The sequence below is a fragment of the Seriola lalandi genome, unplaced genomic scaffold (assembly GCF_002814215.2).
Source record: "Seriola lalandi dorsalis isolate HSWRI2012SDOR001 ecotype SW California unplaced genomic scaffold, Sedor1 jcf7180002054537, whole genome shotgun sequence".
Lineage (NCBI taxonomy): Eukaryota > Metazoa > Chordata > Actinopteri > Carangiformes > Carangidae > Seriola > Seriola lalandi.
Window position 1 is genome coordinate 447082 of NW_019525090.1, and position 25630 is coordinate 472711.

Below are 25630 nucleotides of genomic sequence, written 5' to 3' on the forward strand. Positions count from 1 at the left end.
AAACCATTTGTTCTTTATGCTACATGAAAAAAACTGCCCTTTTACTCTGATGTACCTGTTATTTTGTAAGAAACGCAGGGATTTTATGATGTCACTTTTCTCAGCTAACAAAGTTAGCATTAGAGCAACATTGGATTATATTGTTGTAGCTCTGGCCATTGGTCCTTTTACATGGTACATAGATCTTGGATGAAAGAGGCATCACAAAAAACGTCCAATAGTCAGACACAGTCATAAAGGATGGAAGTTGTTGCTCACTAGCTCCGTGCATCATATACTGTTGTATCAGTTGAAGCCATTTAATGTAGCACACAATGAGCATGGCATATAGATAGCCACTGTCAGTGTGTGAGCTTGCCTAGAAAACGGTGGGTGCAGATGTTTTGATGCGTCACGCTCCATTGACATGCGTTGCCCTCTAATTTGTCTTTTGGCCAACTTTAAGAATTAATTTTTAATAACAGCAACTGCTGATGATGATGATATGCCAGTGACAGTGTTTATTTCAGCAGCAAAATACTATAGGCAAATATATTCATGGTAAATTAGCCAAATCCATGTTTTCAATATCATGCTTGCATATGCACATGTGCATGTGTTTCTGCAAGTACAGCATACTTTTTGTCAAAAACCATTGAAAATTAGTATTTTGGTATCCTTTGTTAGGTAGGCCAGCTATACCAAGCAAATGTTGCTGTATTGAGCAGGAAATTAACCATTGGTTTAAAAATACTGAAGGGCCCGGACAGGGTTCTTGCTCGCTTAGAAATCAATTCTCAGTTCTCTTCAGCTTTCTACTCTTTGCTCCAGCTTATATCAGGCTCATCACGTTTGAAAAGCACTACCAAAGGATCCCCACCTTTTAACCTCTTAGCCCATTTATGACCCAGAGCCATTTAGACTCAATTGGATGTTACCAACACCTCAGCTCTCCATAGCCACACGTTGACCTAGCCATCCATCACTGTCAGCCTTTGCTTTTTATTACACACTCTCTCAGAGGTCCATCTTGTCCACCAATCTAACTGACTCCATGGCTTATAAATACAATAACAAGGACACAAAGGCTATTTTTGTGACTCATGGATCTAGCATTGCAATTAAAACAAGCACACTGGCCCGGCTGTGGTGACATCCACTTAGACACCCATGGTTGTCCTTTTAGTTGCCTCAGCCCATTTTCTCCATTGATTTTAGTTTCTTTACCTCATTGATTAGACTGTATATTGAAGGACTAAATATCTTTGGTTAATTGGTGGTAACCTAGCATCTTAAATCTAGATTTTTTTTATTTTTTTTTTTCAGATTATGCATACAAACTAGCTGCAAGGGATTGCAGTCAACAACTGGTGTGACAGTACATATCAGATGCATTTTGAGTGAACTCTTCACTGGTTTTCTCATGCCGGACGCTTTCACATTTGTTTTTTTATTTTGGTAGATTTACTTTGACTTCTGAAAAGAGAAAACAGATCAGGATTGTGGTGACCATTTGGTACTTCAGCTCGGTAAACCCGCTGTTGTGGTTTTCGAATAGGTAAATCAGCTTTGATTTGGAGATGACTTGTACTATATATGCTAAACTATAAACACTCCTTACTCCTTAAATGTAGCTTTATACAACATCTCTGCAGTAAATCCTACTTTCCTGAAGGTTATAATGTCCAGTTGATTCCCTAGCCAATCCCGAGCTACTGATGTATTCAACTGCTCTAACATTACTTTCAGTCATTGCTGATGTTGTTTATTAGTGCACAGGTATTATTAAAGTTCACAGAGAATGATACTCAGTGTTTACACAGAGATAATTTGTTTGTTAAATTAGCAACAATGTCCTGATACAGGAAAGTCACACTCACTTTTCCATAATATAAAAAATATACTTTTACTGCAACTATTTTTCTTTTAACACCCCAAAGGGCAATGTAGATAGAAATGAATACAATTTAAAAGCCTTTTGTCTTTGGTGTTGAATATTTGAACAATAAACTTGTGAGTTATGGAAGTAATTTGTACATTTCTTGTTTATGGACACACTAACAAGTAGGCTAAATTACCTAAGCCTGAAGAAATTAAATCTGAAACCTGGGTGAAGAAAATACTTAAAAAAAAAAAAAAAAATTAAAAAATACATTAACTTTCAAAATCTTCAGAATACAACCTTTAGTAATTCACAGCTTCAGGCTAAATGATAATGAAATTAATGTTGTATGAAATAATGGAGTATTTAGTATTCGATGGAGGTTAGAGTGACACAGTAGTGCTCCAATTTATTAATCTTTTTTATTTTAATGGAACATAATATGATATGTGAAACCCGTAGAACACACATTAAAAACCACAAGTATTCAAACAAACTTCAGATCCCTGAAGGTGCCGCTCTTACTGTCTGTACCTGTAGTAACTGGTGTGACAATGAACAAGTGCCATAGAACCTCTTTATGAAAATAAACATAATTTTACATAGCTGCTGGCTACTACACCATCTCAAGAAAAAAAGGCGTCTGTTTGACTTCACTTAGACTAGAGTGTGTTTCTGAAAACGCCAAATAAACAAGAGTTGTGTTGTTGAAATTTCTTTCTCAGTCACAAGAGGCCTGCTTTCAAAAGTGATTTCAGATTCATGGAGTTGAGGAATACTGACTTTCACTTTTTTAGCATGGTAGAATATAAACAAAACAAAACCTTTCAACTTTGTTATTTCATCTTTTCAGCATTGCCGCTTCAAATGTGTTGGATGTTTAGCAAGCTCTTTTGTGTACATGCATGTGAATGTCTGTGTTTAAGTTTCTGTCTGTCTGTGTCAGTTAGGAGACCCATTATAGCTGTGTCAGGTGAGACAGTCAGGAAGAGAGAGGCAGCCCATCATCCATGTGGCAGTGTAAACATACCACGTTAGCCCTGATCCAGGAGGCCAGTCTCTCCAACTTCAGAGACATAGAGAGGGGCCCTATGAATACTGCATGATTGAGCTTTTATTACAGAGCAAGCTGGAGTGTAAATAAGATCCAGGCAATGGGGCACGTTTACTGGGGTCAGATCAGGGGGAAGTGGTGGGGGGTGGCTATGTAACCTTGTCCCCATGTCTCCCGCTGTCACAAGCCTGTCACTGTAACTCATACAGGGATGCTCTGCCCTGAGGTGGTCAAGGACAGTCTGAGAATAAAGCTTTAACCAAGCAGTAGTCACACTATATCCCAGCTAAAAAACGACCCTGCCCTTAAAACACATTGTTTAAACTTTGGTATTTCTTAACCCTTGTATATATAACTTGGACATATGGTGTTCTTATCATTTAATTATTATCATATAAAAATGAACTGCTATTTGTGAACAGTATATATTAAACAATAATACTGACCCCAATGTGCTTAAAGCTATATTATGGGAATATTATTCTACAATCTTTTTTAAAGCATATTTTAAAAAAATAAATAAATAAATGTGGAAAAAGTACTGTACGTACTAGATGGCTGTTTACTTTGATCCAATTCTGGCCAAACTTAATTGCAGAAAAGTAATAAAAATACAGATGTGAGACTTTGCATTAAGGTACATACACAAAAACTAAACAGACACAAACACTCAGATGATACTTGTGTACATGGTATCTCACATGAAAGCATTATCTCTTTAAGCTGCACTTCTCGTGTGTTTAAGTAGCAGTTAGATGCATTCAGCCATGGGCTGGGTATATTTGTCAACACATCTAGACTACTTCTTGACGACTTCAGGTTGTTTAATGTTGTGAAGACTTGGTTTAATCTCTTTTCAGGTTGCCTTACACACACTACCTACCCAGTCAGTATTTAACATGTCTACCCCTACGATCTTGCTTCAATTAACATCTGCATCTTAATTAAAAGGCAGCAGTCATGCTTAACTGATATTGATTGTAGCTTAAAGGAAGACCGAGACATCATAGTGGAAACAAGGCCATCAGCCTTAATGTGCTAAGAGCTGTCACAAAAGATGACACTTAAAAATCAGAAAGACACTAATACTCTTTGGGTAGAACAAAATAACATTATGCACACACACAAGAAACCAACTGAAACCTGAGGAATGAATAGTTGAATACGTAGTATTACACTGGATTATCTGGACAACTTGAAATATAAATGTCCTACTTTTATAGTTATTTTCTCTTAATAATCTCTGAAAAGTCTGTAGTTGCTTTTTGACTTCAACAGATGTGTAAGCTGCAGCTCACATACAGCATGGCATCGGTACACACCACTGTTAGTTCTAACTGTGGATAAATACCTGACATGGCACTAATAGGTGTCATTAATTAAAGGCCTGGGCCAGTTCAGAGGTGTCTGGCCGAAGAGCAACATGATACTCCTAATCTAAGACACATTAATCACACTTTGCACCATACACATTTTCTCTGCAAGGCCAACTGACAGGTGAGTAGCCAGGTATCACATTTACTGAGCCTGCTTGCAAGCTAGTCATCCTGTGTGACGTACATTGCCCCCACCTCATCTCCATCACCTGACAGCTGTTGCACAGTATTCGTCCTTGAGGATTGTATGTTGAAAGGTCCAGAGGCATCGTAAACTAACCTTCAAGGACTGTAACTAAAGCCGACGTTGGGCATTAAGGACTTTGATAATTAAATCATTACAGGGACGGTCTGTGGCTGCTGCTTTACCTGCAATTCAAAACTCTGTCTGGAACAGCTAGTGACAGAGCTGGACTGGATCTGGTTTTGGATAGTGACCTCTGACCTTTTGAGGGAAATGACCTTTTGACATTTGGTCATACTACTTCAGACTCTACTGTTGCTCAGAAACTCACAGCCCTGTGGAGTGAACCTTGCACTTGAACTTTGTTAACAGTTTCTTTCATTCCAGTTCTTGTCAAGTTTTACTGCATTTACTCAATTTCCATTTTTGTTTTTTTTCCCGAAAGTATAATTGCATCACACTTCCCTCCTTTGAATATACACTCTCAAGTCACTTCTGTTGAATACCACATGACATATGAATTTATGATCTTTTGTTGGCTGCAACAGATTTACAGTTCAGTGTTTACCCTTGTTCAACAAGTCCAACAACAACTGTCTAAAACTTTTGCACAGAACTGTATGTTATGCTCAGAGCTCAGAAGAAAGCTTAAAGACCAAGTGAAAATGAAATCACAAAAACCCAGGTTTCCATCTAAATAAATTCAATTCAAAGCAACCACTTTCTATAGTTTTGTTTCATATCATCTCCTTTTATGTCCCTTTAGAGCGTACCATGTTCACGGCAAGCGGGTTTTAGCTGTCAAGGTGAGAACTCCTTCCTTGTTGATACCATTGATACCACTGACCTCATTAGATCATAATAAGAGCTTATTAGTGTTGTTCGTTAAGGCTGTACTTCCCCCCCACCCCTCCCCTACATGTTTGATCACAGGTCATCCCACTGGATATCACGGTGGAATTACAGAAGCAGATCATGTCAGAATTAGAAATTCTCTACAAGGTTGGTTTTGACTTATTTCATCTGTTCCTGCTTAACAAAACAACTTATCTGTGTTGCTGTCCTACCACATCTATGTTGTTAATTAATCATGAGTGTAGCTAATGAAGTGCTTACAATGTAAGCAAGGGATCAGCAATACATGGACACGCAGGCAAAATGCACATGGGCTATTTTTTTTCTCTTTCACCTAAGACATACTGTCCCAAACACTGCGAGCACGGAGTCTCTCTCAAACTGAACGTATGAAAAACAGTGAACACTTACTTCACTGTTGAGTGATCCTTTTGAGCACCTACTGCCATCACTTAAACAATCACTTGGTTATGAGAAATTTAAAATTTTGTGTGCAATGAGGTGCCACTGTTACATTCAGTTCAAATTCACAATGAACACATAAATTCTTTTGTATCACAAATAAATATTTTGGCATGCTCATTTTTGACCATATTATTTCTTCTCTTGATTGCAGTGTGATTCACCCTACATCATCACTTTCTTCAGTGCTTTTTTTGTTGAGAACAGGATATCCATATGCACAGAATTTATGGACGGTGAGTTTCTCTGTAGTTTAAACCAGTGGATCACATGATTGTGTCTTGCCAGCCACAGCTGTGTAGAAAATACTTTGGGGACCTGTCCTCTGTCTCTCTACTGTGTATCCATTTTCACTTCTGCAGATCAAGAGAATGTCTTATCTCTGAGCTGCTTAGCATGCCTGTGTGCTAAAAGCTACAAGGGTGTGATAAACCTTGACTTAAGTGCATTTATAGGTGCGTTTATATGTGTGTGCTGGATTGGTGTGAGATGTGGGACTGTTTATGTTTTTAGGTGTGTGTGCTTGTCCAAGTGTGTGTTAATGCAGTTATTCCCCTGTTTCACACATTTGCTAGCTTGTCAACAAAGTCTGTCTAACCTCTGAGCACATTCTTACTTTATGAAACTTTTCTGTGATCTGTGTCATTTTCAGTTGTGCTTGGTTATTTCCAACAGGAAATTACAATTAGACTGCACCAGAAAACAAATCAATGAATTTGTCGGTTTGGTTCTTCTTTTACTGATATGACAAAGAAATGTCAAACAAATACAAGTGTCAGCAAATGGAATTTATAACAAACATTGACTACGATTGTGTAGACTCACTTTAATCTTCAAGTTTATTTTGAAACATACCTGGAATCTGTCCTCTGCATTGAAACTATGTCAAATATTAAGAGCAGTAAACAGCTTTTCTGAGAATGTCCACACTGATGTGGAAAATGTTGAAAATGTCAGGCTTCTCTTTTGGCTGTTTCTGAAAGATTTTTTATATATTGAGGCTTAGACAGTCACACAGTTGTCAGTGAAATATTTCTATATTTAAAGGACTAGCAGTTCTCCTGCTACCGTCATGAGAGGTTGTCTTTAACTCTATCAAAGAAATATATTTAAATATTCATTTTGTGTAGATTTCCAGTGTGAGTGAATAGACAGTTCTTTCTTGGCGAGTGTGCCAGCTTGGGATACAAAGCATTGTGGGAAATGGTAGTTACTTACTGTAGAGCTGGATCCAGATGGAATTGCAAGCAACATTTTTTTTTGTCAGTTGTTTAGATAAGTGTGGAGTATTGCAACCTGTATAGCTAACATGAATTTGGGATTGTGTTGTGCTAAGAAGGCTATTAGGAGATTATTTAAGAAACTGTGGGAAAATGTTTCACTTCCTTAATGAATAATGTGTCTTTTGCAGGTGGTTCTCTGGACGTGTACAAACGAATTCCAGAGCATGTGCTGGGGAGGATCGCAGTGGCAGTAAGTTTTCATGAAATACTAAATCTCCCAATCAGTATTTTGATTACTGAGTGAAAAGCCTTTGAAACAAGGGGTGTTTTCTGGAGTTTGTTAGAAATATTTATTTAGGTGTGTAATTTATTAGAGTGTGGTCGTCTATGCATGCGTGACAGTTTTGACTGTGACCTGTTATTCATTTTTGTAGGATATAGAACAGGTCTGAGGAAAAACACTCGTTTTATTAATGAAATGAAAGAAAAGAGAACCACAGGTGTGAAATTTTCAATTAGCCTCTATTGGGTGAAGTGCGGACAAAGTCAGTGTGTTCCCTTTATCCTGACCTCTCTTCCTTTCTCCCTCCTTTTCTACTCTCAGTTAAAACTAGCATTTTGATAGAAATGGCCTTGAAGTTGATAAATGCATGTCTCTTTTCCACACTCATTACCCTTCTCCTGTCTCCACCTCCTCTTTTCTGTCTCGCCCCTTTAACTTTGTCCGTAATCAAACAATGACAGCTATTTAATCAGTGTTAATTCTAATTCACAGCTTTCCCTCCTTTCCACTGTCACAGTTGTTAATTATCGCAGAAAGATAAGCACCCAAGAGGGTGTGAGTGAAGCTGCACACGCCAGTTGTTGCACTTGCACCTTTTGAGGCAGCAAGACTTCAGAGAGCTTTTGTGCTTTCTTAATTTTATCTTAGAGGCTGTTATGCAGGAGACTAGAAGCTGGAATCAGTTCTAACATCCCATTAATGAAAAAATCACCACAAAGCAGTATTAAAAATTGGGAAATGAGTAATACTTAAAGAAAAATTTAATGATTTTTCCAGGCATGTGGAGTCATATGACTATGACCAACATGCCACTTGTGAGGTCTGCACAAAGGTGAAAAAAAAGTTCTCTCCTCTTCTACTAACTTAACAAAAAAAATATATATTGCTCTCGCAGTGTGTCTCTGACCCTAGTGTCTCCTCCCAGTCAGTTGTTCATGTAACTCCTTTAAGGCGAGGTAGCAATGAAGCGTCCTACAGGGTGTCTCAACAAACTCAATGAATTCATTTCATTGCGCAGGAGCAATATCTCAGTACCAAGGTCCAACAGGCTCCTCTCTCGATCCTGTAAAGAGACAAATTGCCCTGTGAGGAAACATTTTCTTGTTTGCTTGTGTATGCAGTCTTACTATATCAATGACTACCTAAAGTGACCAGAGCTCAGGACTGGAACCAACTCAGCTCTCCTTTTGTCACCACAATCCAATACACAGTCTACACTAGTGTGGCTGACACGCCTAAACTGTCGTCAATTTTACAATCCTTTTTGCTGTTAGCATACTTCAAAGATAGAGAAGTTCAATTACTTGGGGCAGGTTCTTCCTGTCACCCGGTTTGAGTGATTAGAAGTACACGTCCCAAGTAGAGTAATTCTATATAGATGGAATTAACATTTCAAAAATGGAGGGGCATCTCACTTAGGTAGAATCCATGGTCACAGTCTATAGACAACATCTGCATAAATGGTGGAGATGCAACCATATGGTCACCAAAACAGACACTCTAGACCTTGGCTCCTTCTGGATATCCTGTCAGTGAAACCATGAACTGAAGTGCAGACAAGTTGCACTTTTGCGGGAATTCAGTGCCCATCGTGAGTGTAATTGACCTTTTTTGTCCAGAATGCAGCTACAGCTCTCATTCCCTAGCCCATTCTCCCATTAGCACAGACTACAGAACTTGCTAGCCAACACAGATTTAAAAAGCCCATGTAGACCAGATTAGCAATGAGTATGGACTCACCCATTGGCCCTTATGGCTGAAACCAGCAGCACCACTCCTGATTGCCAATCTGAAAGCAACATCAATACATTAGATGCACGTGTGAACCATGACAGCACAGCAGCATCCAAAGCTTTCAGCATTTCAAGATGAATCTTGTCTAACCCCACCCCCTTGCCCCTTAGATGCTTACCGACCACCTCAGTGACATGTGCATGACAGCCATGTTGGGAGGTGTAACTAGAACTAACTAGAACCACATATCTGCTCGCTACGTATTGGACAAATTTAAACTCTCTCAGGACAGCAGAAAAGACAGTACAGGCTAAAGTCTTGTTTTTCTAAATTCTAGATTAAGGTCATGGCTGTTTATGTTATTAAGCCAAGTGTGCTGGTTGTTGTCGAAATTACTGTAATATATTTTTTCTGTCGCCTGTGTCTCTAGGTAGTCAAAGGCCTGACATATCTGTGGAGCCTGAAGATACTTCACAGAGGTGAGTAAGGTATTACGTAGGCTTGTGTTAATAAAAAAAAAAAAAGAGCAGACTTGATAAAGACAAGCTGCTGAGTGCTGATGTTGCAGTTCTATCAAGCAGTTTGTCTCCGCAGATGTCAAGCCTTCCAATATGCTGGTGAACACCCGAGGACAAGTCAAGCTCTGTGACTTTGGTGTCAGCACACAGGTACACTGATTTGTTTTTGTGAGCATTGGCGAGAGAGAAAGAATGGAAAATGGAAGAGAGAAGAAGAAAAACAATTGTCTATAGCTGCATCGCCATAGTCCTGTGCAATCTGTCTGTGTGCGTGTGTTTGTGTGCACAGATCTGTGTGCATATGGTCAATCTGTCAATCACTGCATTCATTTTCAACTCAAAACATCAGCACTATCCCAAGGGTCTTCCTCTCACATTAACTCCCCCCCCACCTCCATTGTTCTGCAGCCTCCAAAAAAATCACTTGTTATAATTATGACCCACACACACAACGGCAAAGCCTCATTGATATGTATTCAGTGGATGTGGGGAAAGCGTAGGTAGCAGACAATAGCCTAGTCAGTGTGTGTGGGCGTGTGTGTGGCAGTGTGTGGCACTGTGTGTTTGTAATGTAATCATCAGGGACAGACCTTCAGCATTCCCCAAAACATCAACCCTTGAGACTGTTTCCCTTTTCAACACACACACACACACACACACACACACTCACACACACACACACCCTTTCTGTAGCAAATTGTTATTCATTTTTGACCTCCACTTCCATGGAAGCTCCAAGGTGAATTTTACACCTTGTATATGTAACACTAGCAGCATTGGCTCGTCCTCTGTCTTTTTAACTCTGTGTTTGTATTTATCTCTCTTTCACACATACACACTCTCCCTCCCTCTCTCACACTCTGTAGGGCACAGCCATAAGGGAACAGACACTCATTATCACAGTCCTGTCATTGATGGCATGTGCCATTGTATCCACACACACGCACAGACACACTAACGTCTCCTTGTCTTACTCCTGTTCTGTCGGGCAGGGGTTGGGAACAGCCCAAAATATAAACCTGATATGTCAGTAGATTTAGGTTATGTAAGTTAGGTCCCATCTTTTTTTATTTCCCAGCATACAACAATGGAATGAGCCTAAAAAGTTATTTCTGAGGGTTGAGGTTTCTTATTACTGTTGGTTGAATAGTTTGAATTTATATTGATATGCAGCTTAATTATTTGCTCATCCACTCTTAATTAATTTCTCTTGCAGTTGGTGAATTCTATTGCCAAAACGTACGTGGGAACCAACGCATACATGGCAGTAAGTGACCCCTTGATTTGAGTCCCTTGTCAAATCAGTTTAAAGTTGTACGAGAGAAGAAATCAGTCTTGGCAGTCTTTGATGTTTCTTTTTGCTCCACAGCCAGAAAGGATATCAGGAGAACAGTATGGTATTCACGCAGATGTCTGGAGTGTGGGGATCTCTTTCATGGAGGTATGACAATGTATAAATGGCTTCATGCTGTACCTAGTATTTGTACACAGAGGGAAGTGTGGCAAATATATGCAGAGGACACTAAGTTCTTGTAAAAGTGGTCAATCTTTTTTTTAATCTTTTGTAATTAATTATCAGACAGTTTAAATTCCAGTAGATTATATTGTGTCTTGAGACTGGCTGTTGCTCATTGACTGAGCAGCATAAAATACATATGCGTTTTTTGTGTGTCCATGTGTGTGTGCATCAGTATCTCTGCTCATTTCTCCCCATAGAGTTGATCGAATGCTTGACTGACACCCTGCGTTTTCAAATAACATTTTAATTTCACTATTAGACTTCCCTGGTCTCTTGTCCTCCCACTGACACTATTGATTCTCCATCTGTTTCTGTCCACAGCCCCCCCCCCCTCTACAGTATAACAGATGATGTGGGCTTCTACCCCGCCTTTGTTTGTCAATAATGTTATATCATTACAATTATAACAATAATGGATGAGTTCACACAAAAGAGGCCATGTCAAAATTATTGACATGATCTCTGTGTGATAAAGATAAAGTTTTATAGCAGTGGACCCCCTGGCCCTGTTCTCTTTATTTCTAGCTGTGAATGTGTGCATTAAGCTAAATGAAATGGCTTGCAGTCCCACTCAATGTGGATTGATCTTTAGCCTGCTAGTTGGTCTATTTATGTTCAAGGAAAGACTGTGAGTGTTTTGACATTTTAATAACATAATGTTGCCAATAAGCTGCCCTTGACCAAGATGAAAAATGTCCACCCCCAGTGAATTGCCAAATATCAGGGAGAGATACACACATTACATACAACCATCCCACAATCCTGTCCTCCTTCTCTTTATCCCCGTATTTTGTTCTCTGCAGGGGGTAATCGTGGGGGGGTTATTAACTAATAGCTGATGTTGTTTGATGAAGTAGTGTTATCAGCATGTGGGCACTAAGCTTACCTCAAAGACTGAAAGTCTCACATTCTGCACGCACCAGTGGCTTTAGCAGCATTTTCCTTCTGTGTCTACAAGAGAATTCCATGTCATTAAGACACTAGCAATGGAGGGGCATGTATATATTAATGTATGTGCACATATATTGTATACACAGGGTGGTTACTTTATCAGGACCACCTGTGTAGTCTTGTGGAGTTCAATCCAGCAGCCATACAAGAAATTCTACCTTTGTGAAGCATATAATTTGTAAGAGAAGTGTTGACTTACCTCTAATTTCCCTTTTTAAGGCCATAATTTCTTGTGTTATCGTGGAGTGCATTATATTGTCAGGGATTTATAGCGCCCACACACACACACACACAGTGCACAGGCACAGCCTAAAATATAAAGACACTAAAACTGGCCATTATAAGATGTACAAATGTAATTATTATGACTGTTTGATTGGATTACATTTGTTTGCGCAGGTTTTTTTTTTTTTTTTACAGATGTTGCCATATGCCTAGTACTGACTCAGCCTTTTCCATTTTTTTTCATTCCTTCAAATGTCTCAGTATAAATCTTAGAATATACTGTAGCACTTACTACTTTCTTCTTTTACACAGTTGGCGCTAGGTATGTTCCCCTATCCACAGGTGAGTTATTTTAATTTATTTGTAGTTTTCATTTTTGTCTATCTTCCCCTAAAAGTAGACTTTTAAAAAGGAGCAGATTTGTTTAAACTGATTTTGGCTTTGGCAAAAACTGTTAGTTTATTATAACAATGTCCTCAGTGATTAAACTATAGTGCTGCAATTTCCAATTTTTTCCAAAATTTTGTGTTGTTCTTTTTTTAATTATATGTTTCTTTTAATATTTAATATTTTACAGTCTCCCCAGTAAATAATTTATATGATGAGGTTTTCTAATGATTCCAAGCTTCAAACTTCAAATACTTTTTATAAATTTTGCTGTAACTATTACGTGAGGCACTAATCATCTTTCACGGCCCTCAGTGAAACTAAAATGTCTAAAATGTTGACTGCGAAATATTCTGATATCTATACTATTTTCCACATTAATTGTTTATTGTTGATATAGAACTTTAACTGTATAAATGGGTTTGGGTTCATGTTTTCCTTCATTACACAAAGGTAAGATCCTCCTCAAATGTAATTGCCGACCACAGAAGCGACTTCCCAATCCCATCAAGTCTTGATTAGTCCTTTTAAGATGGGTTTATCTCCCCAATCCCTAGATGAGTAATCCGAATCTGGTTACCTCAGGTTACCTCCTGGCCATCCGCTTTCACGACAATTGAAGGGGAAGATTTTGTCTAGTGAAGAGTTTGTTCTTCAAACTATCTTATAATTGTGTGTCAATTATGATTTGAAAGCCTTAATTATATTTTACAGAAGCTGTGATTTTTAATTTCTACTTTAGTACATCAGCCATGGACACTAGCTATAATTTTGACTTTGTATGGTTTGCTTTACAAGGAAAATGATTAAAATCTTGAGTATTCTGCTTATTGACACATGATCATTTTGTGTAATTGTCCTGTAGGCATAATGTATGCAACACTTGGACTGCTCTGTCAGTCAAATGAAACTACATCATTGTGGTTGATTAAAGAAGCACGGTATGATGTAACCAATGTACTATCTGCTCAGGGATTCCCTAAGTGAATGCTTCCTTTCAGGATGCCAATTATTCCTCCTGAGAAAGGGGGAACTAATTTATTAAATGTTTGATTGGATGTCTCAGCATGTTTTTGTTTTTTTTTCATTTTCTTTTAATGATATTGTCAGTTACTTGTGAAGATGTTATCCTATTCATGTGAGCTATCACATGCTGAGAATTAATTCAGCACCTGATTGGGTACTTCCATGGTTAACAACCATTTGTAAGACACATTACAGCCCTGATGTAGTTCTTCACTTATTTTAAGTGTTGATCATTAATTCTTAAGCTATGATAAAAAGCAAATGCAAACCTTTGTGTTTGCAGCCTAGGCATTGGTGGTCCCTCCTTCATTTAATTTTTTCATTATCATGTTAATTGTTAGTGTATTTTTGCAAATGAATGGTAGTTTAGTCCACTCTTATTGATATAAATGGGGTGAACAAAACATTAGCAGTTTAGTTTAGGCTCTCCACTGTCATGCAGCTTTACTCATCTTAGTGTTAATTTTCCCCTAACTCCATATGGTACTGCAGACAGTTCACCTGCAGGCTGTAGCTGAGTGGTGTGGCGAGAGCGCTCGGATCCAGCTCGTCAGGCGCAGCCAGCCAAAGTCCTCGGGCCTAAGCTGTCATTTTTGCAGACGCTGGCACAGCTGTCTGTGCAAAACCCCCTGCTACACTTCACAGAGAACATTTTAGTACAGACTGAGAGAGAAGTTGGAGAAGATGAAAGAGAGAGAAAGATTGGAAGAGAATCAGTGGCATCTGAGTTTCCACTGTAGACTTGTGGAAGATAAGGGATGAACTGTTAAAGTTGAATTTGGCTTTGGGGTGTTCTTGAGTTGCACTTTTGAAAAGCCAATTTTAGCATTGTTTGAGGTCTTCTGTTCACCCTCCACGTTCGGGGGAACTGTGTGTGCTTGCCAATGGCTTTAATTTCTGGATGTTGTTTAGTTGATGCATCATCTCTCATTCATTCTTTTGTGTGTGTACACACAGTGGAGTCATCACCTCATGTTTGTCAAGATTAGAGATGGTCTCTTTAATTCCACTTCACCACATGTCGGGATTCATTTGTATTCTTTGTCAGGAGTTAATGGAGTTTTTTCACGGCTCGCTCTGAAAGTCTTTGAAGACACCAGACCTGATGTGATGTGTATACAGCCGCCAGCACTATTGCTTCTGATTGATTTGTTGTCTTTTTGTTTGCTCTGTGGTTGTTTTTGTTTCTCTGCATTTTGTTATATTTTCTCAAATTTGAATGAATTTCTGGATGAAATACTATGTCAGTTTTTTGTGAGCATGTTTCAGGAGCTTACATTACACATCACTGCATCCATCAAACACCATATACGCTTTCCCTTTGTTGCTTTGTTTGTTCCCTCTCAAATGAAATGGAGATGAAATGGTACTGTAGTACTGTATGTATGTTGTAAACAATGTTTGCTGTAATTTTTCAACACCATATGCCAACTCCAAAGTCTCTTTTCACACTTTTCTTGATCACATGCTTGCTTCCTTTAAGACATAGGTTAAGATTTCACTTCAGTATATCAGACTTCCTTTTTAGCTTTAGATTATTTAACAAATGTTGGGAAGCAAATATTGACCCTCCACTCTCCGTCTTAAGTATGTTAACCTGCACCACATCCGTCACTATTGATCACCATGCTAATTATTGTCACCAAACCAAATTAGAATAATGCACCATGACTGCACAACCTTGTTGGCTTCCCTAATGCAGCCTATGAAGGATAAGATTTTTGAGATCGAACAGGTGATGCCTGTCTAAGTTGAGCAGTATTGAAGTTTTTGCTAAAGTTTGGCTGAGATCAGAGTCATTGGGTGATTTTTAATGGCCTATGAGTAAACTGTTGTTGACCTAATACTAAAGAACAGAGAAAAGAACCTCACCATTTACCCTCTTCTTAATGTTGGGACTGCCTTTGCTTATAACCAAAACAAGCTTGTCAACCTTTGTTGAAACTGATGGTTTTGATCAAAAAATCTCTTTTATAAGAGTTGTCTGATTCCTTACCCTTGAAGACATGTCTTTTAAATCCTTGAGGAGGGAAACGGCCATCTGATCTTTTAGAAGTGTTTGAGTTCCTCTTGAAAGGAAAAGAAATCATTTGACATCTAAAAATGGATTTTGTGACTTCTTATTTATCATGCTGAGCTCACTGTGATATTTTCAAATGACAAAAAAAAGCCTGATTTGGCTCACAAATCATCACAGAGCCACTGGAGTGGCTTGTCACATGGCAGAGGAACAAGAAGTTGATGTTCTACACAACTACAGTCATCATTTGGTGATAGACACACATGGTTATTTACACTCTCATACACAGTCCTTTATAGACTAAATACAAACAAACCGTATGCAGCAAACACAGCTCCCCTGCCTGTCAAACATCAATTTGTTTGTTCTTCTTAGATCATGTATCAGAAGAAAATTTGAAGAAATGCCTAATTGGAAAGTCTTGTCTTTAGTTTAAATGTCATCTTAAACCATGTTTACCCTCAGGATGAACAGATAATGAAATGTCTACCAGATAATCAGCCCACAGTGGTGAGAAACTGTTAAGAGTGAAAGATAGGGAGGGATTATTAAACATCTCTTTTGATGTGTGGTCAAGCAACAAAGTACAAGAATAAGTGCTCAATTATGCCTGAATAAGTTAGTCTCCTACTATCCAATTTCAACCCCTGTAGCAGCATGCAATTTTGTCCTAGTAATTATTTCTGAACAAATTAGTTTTCCATAGTTGCATTTAATGTGTCTGAATCAGGCAAAACTGGATATAGAGGCAGTTTAGGAGTCTCTTGGTATTTAAAGAGTGGGAAAACCTGTATTTAATTGAGTGAATCAATAAGTGCTCTAATGCACTGTCAAAAGACCTGGAGAAATTAGCAATTTATTTACCAAACATTATAAGACATTGAGCTGAGCCTAGGCTTCAGGCCTATATCATCTAGTTTAAATAGTGACATTGTAAATTTGTGTTTTTAGAAAATGAAACTGATTGTCCCGGTGAATTCAGACCGAGGTGTTTCACTGTAGTTTCACAGCAGTGTCATGTATTTGAAGACATAATCTCAGAGGCCGTGTCTACATCTTTACAAGAAGAAGTTCCTATTCTAGCGCATATTTTTAAAGGTGTGAGTCCTTTAATATGTTTTAATTGTCAGCATAGAAAATTCTTTAAGCAGGTCAAATAAGTATTGGGTTCTGAATTTTTTTTATTTTATTTTCTATGTTTTGTTTCCCCTGATTGATGTTGATGATTTTTGCACCAGATCATATTTTTCCTATTTTCCCCAAAAAATGATAGTATTAACCCTGTTGTCATCATGTGTTACGGTATCTTCCTATTTATTATAAGTGTTGCACCTGTGAAATTGACCCATTGAGCATTCTCATTACAAACCTTGCTCATATTGTTTGTAACAGTTATTCTACATCCCTGCGCATCTAGATAACCTGGAGGGCAGGAAAGTACTACTCTGAAAATCAGTATTAGTGGGTGTTTTACCCCCATTCTCCACAAATGAGAGCAAGGCCATTAACATTTGTGTGTTTTCATTATGTAAATGGTGTTAATGCATACTCACAAATTGCCAACACAAAAGCAATAATTTTCTCCTACTGATCATAATGTGTCCAAGTGTATCGTCTTGATTATGAAACACTAATTACATACTGCCTCATCTCTTTTTCTCTGTCTTGCCCTGCAGATTCAGAAAAACCAAGGATCTTTAATGGTAAGTTTTACTGCATTAGAATAGGAGGAAAGAAAATAGAGGTCTCCCACACTATAGTCAGTTACTCTTGGGTGGCTCTCTCATTTGAAAAAAAAAAAAAAAAAACACTCAAATTGCATTTCTGCAATGAAATATTAGATCATGCCTAAACTGTTGGTATTACATTAGGTGCCATTATGGAATAATAAAAACATTCAGGAGGAGAAGGAGGGCTTTGTCTGAGCTCGCTGCATTTGATTAATCTAAGTAGATACTCTTTATCACACTTGATTTTCCCTATTGCCAAGAAATTCCATGTAGGCTAGCTTGTTTTTTTAATCTCCCTGTGTCTCTCCTCTTTCAGCCTCTCCAGTTACTGCAATGCATCGTTGATGAGGTGAGTCGTCGTCTTATGTGCTTTTGCATCTAAAGTCAGTCCTAATGGCCCGGAAAGCTTATATTTTGTTTCCTAATGAAGCAAACCACTCAGGCGGCTTTGCTCCCCATTCACTCAACCCTTCACCCTATGCAACTGCCTCAGGCGATACACATATGCACACGCACATTACTGTAGAGGTTGGACCCATCATGAGTGACACACACACACACACACACACACAACACAAAACAATTCTGTATATTGAAGAGCCAGTACCAAAGCAGATAAAAAAATTGTTAAACCAAGACTATTGTCATGACTGCACCAGGTGTATATGATTCATACACAGAGCAGCGGCACATTACAGCAATATATGATGAAACTGGGTTTATGTGATATCTGGTGTATTTATCACTCCCGTATATTGAGTTTGCTGAGGTAACATCTGATTATGAAATGCTCTTGTTCTTCCTAACACACACACACAGTTTATCACTTGAAATACTTATAAAACCAGGCTACTGCGCAGTGCTGCCCAACCTGACCCAACTTGAAGAGTCTTTTTTTTTTTACCTGTGTCTGTGTACATGGATGTGTAAGCACACTCACTCCACGCTACACACCCTACATTTTCATCATTACTTTCCCCTTCACTCTCTTTTTTTTTTTTTGCTCAAGTTCTTTGCTGACATACACTAATAGCAAAAACGCCACAACACCTCTCAATCCTAAACCAGCTCCCCCCAAGACGCCTATCCCCAGCCATATCGCACATTAAATATACAATGTCACTTGTCCTTAACTGCCTATAGAATGGCCGTAATTAATAATTAAATGCTTTTGGTTGTAATGGATTGACCCGGGCTGACCTGTTCATTAGTCAGCTAGACGGAGGCATCACTCAAACTATTTTTCCTGTGCCCTTTGCCGTCTCCCCTTGAGGCGAGAGAACACTCTGTTGTCCCTGGCGATCAGCACCGCCTTACTGTCCTAGGTAATGTAGTGCTTTGGAGGAAGAGACAAGAGGCTGCACTAGAGTGAGGAGTTGTATACACTCACAGAGCTCTTTATTAGGAACACCTTTACATCTGCTTATTCCAGCAATCACGTGGCAGCAGTGCAATGCATAAGATCATGCAGACAGAGGTCAGGAACTAGAGTCAATGTTTCCTCAGAATTGGGGAAAAAATGCGATCTCATTGATTTTGACCATAGCATAATTGTTTGTGACCGACTGGCTGATTTGAGTGTTTGTGGGATTTTCGCACACACCAGTCTCTGGAGTTTACTCAGAGTAATGCAAAAAACAAAAAAAAACAGCCAGCGAGTGGCAGTTCTGTGGACAGAAACACCTTGTTGATGTGAGAGGTAAGAGGAGGATATCCAGAGTGGTTGCAACTGACAGAAAGGCTATGGTACCTCAGATAACCACTCTTTACAACTGTGCTGAGCAGAAGAGCATCAGTAAAAAAAGAAAGTAGCCTGGTCTGATGAATCTGGATTTCATTTGTCACCAGATCTGAATCCAGTGAAGACCTTTGGGATGGAGATTTACAGTATGAATGCGCAGCTGACAAATCTGCAGAAATTATGTGATGTAATCATGTCTATATGGAGCAGAATCTCAAAGGAGTTTTTCCAACATCTTGTGGAATCCATGTCACAAAGACCTGAGCCTGTTTTGAGAATAAAGGGAGGCCCTAGTATTAGTATGGTGTTCCTAACAGTGCTCGGTGAGTGTATACTCCAATGAACAATAGAAGACCCAGAAAAGTGCTGTACCTTTCTTCCCAGTTTGCTGCCAGTTCATGACTTAGTACAACTTGTAGAATTTTGAGGTATCATGGAAGCATTACAGTTGCATTTTTATTCTCTTCTTTTATTTTTATTTTTATGTACTTGATAATTTAATTGATAATTTTTTATAATTTTAATGATTCATTTTTTATTGGGGAAGACACACGTGACTTCAACACTGTGGGAGCTCTGATATGGCAAATTATAACTGGATCACTGACATCTAATAAGCATTTCCCATTGTATATTTGATCCAAATACTTTCTATTTACTTTGATTGTAATGCTTTGATATTGTGTGTGTTACTTATCCACTGGGGATTTGAAAGTTGCTGTAATGGCTGAATGAGTAATAGGCTCCTGTGAGTGGATCATTAATTTTACTGTAGCTAGAGGTACAGTGCATCCGGAAAGTATTCATACCCCTTCAATTTTTTCATCAGACCAGAGAATCTAGTTTCTCACAGCCTGAGAGTCCTTTAGGTGCTAAGTTTTTTGCAAAAGTTTTGCTGAGGAGAGGCTTCTTCCACGACAGAGGCCAGTGTGCTCTCTTGGGACCCTTAAATGCAGCAAGGATGTTTTTGAAGCCTTCCCCAGATCTTGACACTGTCCTGTCTCTGAGCTCTGCAGGCAGTTCCTTCCACCTCCTGGCTTGGTTTTTGCTCCAATATGCATTGTCAGCGTTGAGACCTTATATAAATAGGTGTGTACCTTTCTAAAGCTAGACTCCAGTCAAAGTTTAGAAACATGAAACAGGAACCTGAGCTTTAATTTCAATTCTAAAGAATTGTTTTGATTTTAGCATACAGCTGCAACGTAATGTGAAATGTTGAAAAAAATTGAAGGGATCCGGCTACTTTCTGAATCCACTGTATGTGTGTGGTGGGGGGTGGAGTGTGACAGGTTACCTCTCTTTTTCCTTTTCTATCAAACAGAAACACACAGTGGCAGAGAAAGACTTGTGAGACTCACAATAAAGACCATATAGATAAAGATGAACAATAAGTTTAACAATTAGAAGGTAGACAGATTTAACCCAAATGTATCTTAAAAACAAAGGTGGCAAAGATTCTGAAATCATTTTATGTGGGAAGGAGAGTGGCCTTGAAAATCATGACATCAACAAAGATAAAATTTAACAGAGAAGAGAAACAGTGGTCGCAAGTCACATCCTACCAAATAGATGGACCCTTAAAGAGCTGGGTCACACAAGTTACAAAAATGTTCTTGCTTACTTAAAGGTATCTAGTTTTGCAGATACAGCCGGCATCCCAACACAATGGAGATGGATGTAGTTTTGATAAAAAATTACATTTTAAAAATTCAAAAGAAATCTCTCATTCTAGAAATATGTCCCACTTTATCCACAGAACAAGCTGTCTACAGTTTTCAAAATGGCCCTTTTCTTTGGTAGAAAGTAGTAGGAATTAAAACAGTTGAATGCATACCTCTGGGATGGAGTCGCAAAAGGAAAAAATGACATTGTGGGCTTAACAAAAGCAATATTTATTGCCTATGTAGAAATTGCTTTTATACAAGGCCAGCCCACAAAGACAGAGAATCTGGTTTAAGGAGAACAAAATGTGAAGCCCTGAATGATGAGGGGAAAAAATGTAGTCAGCTTTGTAAGTTTTTGTTAATTTGGATGAGTATTTCAAGAAAACCAAAGAATGCCATAACCCTTGAGCTGCATAATGGTCATGCAATATGAGACCATATTGTAGGACCAGATACACCCAACACAGAGTCTAAAGTTATGTTGAAGCCGATGAGTAGTGCCACTGCTTGTAAGTTACCTTGTATGTTTGATTTCAGTTAATTTAACTAGTACACGTTTAAGTGTATGTTTCATTCAGTTATTCAGTACTTACATTAAGGACACTGCTCATGGCGAGTCCATGGCATGTATGTAAGTGCACCTACACCACAATAAATTGTCCAGTGCATCTGTTTTATGTTAGCTGGTATTAGTGTAGACATAGAAACATACTTGCCCTGTTCGGCTAAGGTCTTGAACGAGAAGTTCTCTGTAGTTGTTCCTACCATCTGTCTGCTGTCCACTCCCATTAATGTGCCTCGCTCCTCTGTTTGTTGAATAGCAAGTGGCTCCACTAATAAAGAACTCCCACTTTATTTTCAAGCCTGTAATTACTGATCTAATTTTGCCTAATAATTGCTTCATGGCAATGACATGTATATTTACTTGTACCCTTGTACCCTTGTAGTGTGTGTGTTCTGTCTCATAGTGGAGCGCATTGACAACCAGAGGAATAATTCACACAGACTAGCCACTTTCATCAGCCTGCTTGTCTTTTGTGCCATCGCCTGCTGCCACATCAAAGCTGCAGCGGTGTTCCTCTCAGCTGGAGACATGAATACATGCATAAATGTGTGTGTTTGTGTTTGTGTCTGCAAAAAGGTGCATGTGCATGCAAATATGTGTGGAAAGTGCAGACAGAGATTTTGTATCAGATTTAGCCTACACGACACATAAATTAGTTGTGTAGTCAACACTTTGCACAAACTGTGGGCCCAATTGATCTTGTGTGTGTGTGTGTGGGGGGGGTGTGTGTGTGGGGTGTGTGTGTGTGTGTGTGTGTGTGTGTGTGTGTATACAAGTGCAGCATAGTACAGTGGTTGCAAATTATTTGGTACTCTCCCTCTAAACGGAGTGTATACTCAGGCTTGTGGTGTGCAGAGCTCTAGGGCATTTGTGTGTGTGTGTGTGTGTGTGTGTGTGTGTGTGTGTGCGCGCGCTTGTGCTATGATATATTGCTCATCCAAGTGGCGGCAGTACTGTGAAGTGTAGTGAGATTAGAAGGAACCCATTCCTTTGTTAATTTAAATGGGTTCATGCATCATGCTTTGCGGGAGCCTGCCGATCAGAGCATTAAGGAATGGCGAACACTGCCCAGAGGTGTTTTTAATGGCACAGCAGGGCTTCTGATGTAAAGAGGTTTAATTCCCTGCATTTAAATAAATTCCTGGTTGTGGACCCAGGCTTTATGATTTTTGTGCATATTTGAGTAGTTCTTGTATTTTTGTTTATATCTTTGTTACATATATCATTGGATGTCACTGCTGTGTATATTTTCAATCTTATAGGACTTCCACTTACTGGTCAACTTTCTTTTGATCTTTTTGTTGTGGAAATCTTAAAAAAAGATACAGAAATACTCCTTTACCACAGTCAGGGGCAGTTCAGCTCCAACTGGAACAATCAGGTCAGTATTAACTACAAAGGGGTTAAAACAAGGTTACATGAGGGCACACATATGATCTAAATCTTTCCCATTACAATAATAAGACAGGTTAAAATAACGATCACACTCAAAATTTCCACTACACTTTACAGATGGCACCTCTTTCATTTGAGGTAAACATCCCTGCCTTGTGCACGTGCTGGTGTGTCGGGATGCAGTATGTTACATTTCAGCAAACAGTGTTACATATTTAATATGTAACAGTAGTAATAGTAGTTAATCCATAGTTGTTGCAGTACAGTGTTCCGCATTATACTTTCCTAGTACCATCATTTTATTCTTTTGAATTCATTTGTACAATCCCTAGCTTTTTTCTATGAAACTTATTTTATTTTTCTATTTTACTTTCTTGAGAACAAGAAACATACATTTCAACACTAAAAAGAGGAGAATGCAGAATCCAGTTCCTTTTCACATACAATTTCATTCTTCAGCCTCTGCTGGAATTTACTGGCACTGAGATAAAGAAAGAGAATACCAATGTTAATTTAATACTGTTATTGCTATGCAGTGGTCAACATTTTTTATCCAAGAATATCAAGGGTACAAATAAATGTAAATATTTAGAGATTATCCCGATGAGAGTGAAAGGTAGTGAAAGAAGCAGAGTGAGAAAAGGGAAATATATGGAGTAATGAGGTGAGGGGCATTAATAGAGGGTCAGTCTGGCACAGCTGTTTGACATGACATGGTTCATAGACTCTCCACTGACGACATGTAGCAAGCTTAACACAGACACAGACACACACACACACACACACACACACACACACACACACACACACCTCTTACTGTTGTTCATTTTGGCAGCAATTTTCAGATTTAGTCTTCATTCTGAAATAAAATGAGTTTTATTCTCAAATGGTGAGCTTACCATTACCATAGGGCTGCTATGGTAACCATAATAACAACACCACAGATGTACCAAGTTGTAATATATATGAAATATTGTATGAAATGAGGGTTCAGTGCCATTTATGTATGGACAGGAATTATTAGTCAAAGGTTTCAGTTTCTAACAAACAATTATTCCTAATAATTCCTAGTTTCTTGTAACTGCAGTGATTCAGTGTAATCTAATTAATATATAATTCTAGCTTTTTACTACTAAAGTAGAACTTGTTCTTCTCTTTTCAGAATTTTTTCATATAATTAAGTTTGCCATGTTTATTTTAAGAATGAGTCTAAGAATAACATTATCAACAATTACAGATTGTATAGCTGTTACGAATTGCCATTTCATGTTTATCATGTCATTTGGTTGATCCAACGAGACAAATGTTGTGTCACTCAGCAAGTGTTGTACTTAACTTGACTGCCATAACTATTCAGTGCTGCCACGAATGAAGAGGATAAAGAGTGCAGCATTGTGGCCTTGAGGTCAAACACTGAACACTTAATTCAAGAAAGCTGAACCTCACTGAATCTAGGCTCCTTTTACACTCTTTGAACATATGTTGTATCAATAGGTACAGCAGACATATGAATTACTAAATGTTGCAATTGATGTTATTCAACAAGCACGCCTTTGGATCCTTTTTATGTCTCCTTGTCTTTTTGGCACAAACTTTACTTGAATGGATCAGATTTTGGCTGTCAAAGGTAAAAAGTCAAGGTCACTGTGACTTTGTGCCATTCCAATCTTCTGAACGTGACGTCTCAAGAACGCCTTGAGATAACTTCCGTAAAGTTAGCAAAACTGTCTACTTGGACTTGGATTGGACTATCCCAAATCCTAGTTTAAGTAAATCTCTGTTGATGTAAACCACCCTAATGTATTTTTTGTGTCAAGATTGAGCAGGTTATCATTATCGCAGATTTAAATGTTACTGTTTTGTTCTCCTTCACAGGATCCTCCAGTTCTTCCCGTCGACCAGTTCAGTGAAAAGTTTGTTCACTTCATCACACAGTGGTGAGTCAGTTGCTCTTACTGTTTAATAAACTTTGATTCTCGAAAGACAGACGCTGAAATTATTTAAATTAACACCTTCCGATTTTAAGTGGAATTTTGTCTGTGTCCAGTGGCTCTTGACTGTGTAGTGCATTTGTTTGGGATTCTAGTTTGTACTAGCTTAATATGTTTGGCACAGTCGACCATCTGGGACCCACAAAGCCAGACTGAACAATTACAAAGACCACAAGATGCATGAAACATAGAATCATGAGCCAAATTATTGTAGATGAACCAAAGGTTTAATGGTATACAATGGGATTAAAGTGCATTTGCCTGTGTGTTGATGCATTATGGATGTAATGGTTTTAGCAAGGACATTCAGTGCTGCTGATATTCAATAAAAAGCTGCTCTTTTTTATGAGGAATGATTGAGTTATCTAATGCAACAGGACAAAGACAATGTTTACCTTGGGTCTGCCTCTGATTCATTAGCCTCTTGTAACCTTTACAGTTGCACAAACATTTACATACACACTCCACAAACCAAACCACATGCAATAGGTCTGTGTGTATGTCACTAGCCGGCTATACCAGCTGTTGTTTAACCACCGAGTCTGCTTTATTTATTCAAACGGGGCACCTCTCTCTCAGGACAGACTGAGATGCAGGAACCCTGCCCTGCCAGGGTGCACAACTAGCACTGCGTTCTCCCAGGCTACTCTTAGAGGGTCATGGCCGATTCATTGCAATACATAAAACAGTTACATGACTTACTGCAGACAGGCCCTTACACTAATTCCTCAAAGTCCCAATGTAGGTCGTTTTGACAGACTGTGCATGTACACATTGTGGAGGACACTCACAGAAACACACACATAAATCCACTTAACCAATATTGTAACTGCTTCAGTTTTAGTGTTCTGAGAAATAAAAAATAT

The 25630-nt window shown here is 38.6% G+C and overlaps 1 protein-coding gene across 1 annotated transcript in view; it reads left to right on the forward strand.

The window, feature by feature from the left end:
• The window catches only part of map2k5 (mitogen-activated protein kinase kinase 5), a 54501-nt gene that overhangs the window by 12450 nt on the left and 16421 nt on the right, over nt 1-25630 (forward strand). The window contains exons 9-20 of the mRNA XM_023414637.2: nt 5242-5281; nt 5409-5477; nt 5947-6028; nt 7204-7265; nt 9463-9511; nt 9627-9700; nt 10767-10817; nt 10920-10991; nt 12558-12587; nt 17355-17381; nt 17725-17757; nt 24649-24710. Of these exons, the coding sequence (XP_023270405.1) occupies nt 5242-5281; nt 5409-5477; nt 5947-6028; nt 7204-7265; nt 9463-9511; nt 9627-9700; nt 10767-10817; nt 10920-10991; nt 12558-12587; nt 17355-17381; nt 17725-17757; nt 24649-24710 (651 nt within the window). The remainder of the gene's footprint in view (nt 1-5241; nt 5282-5408; nt 5478-5946; nt 6029-7203; nt 7266-9462; nt 9512-9626; nt 9701-10766; nt 10818-10919; nt 10992-12557; nt 12588-17354; nt 17382-17724; nt 17758-24648; nt 24711-25630) is intronic.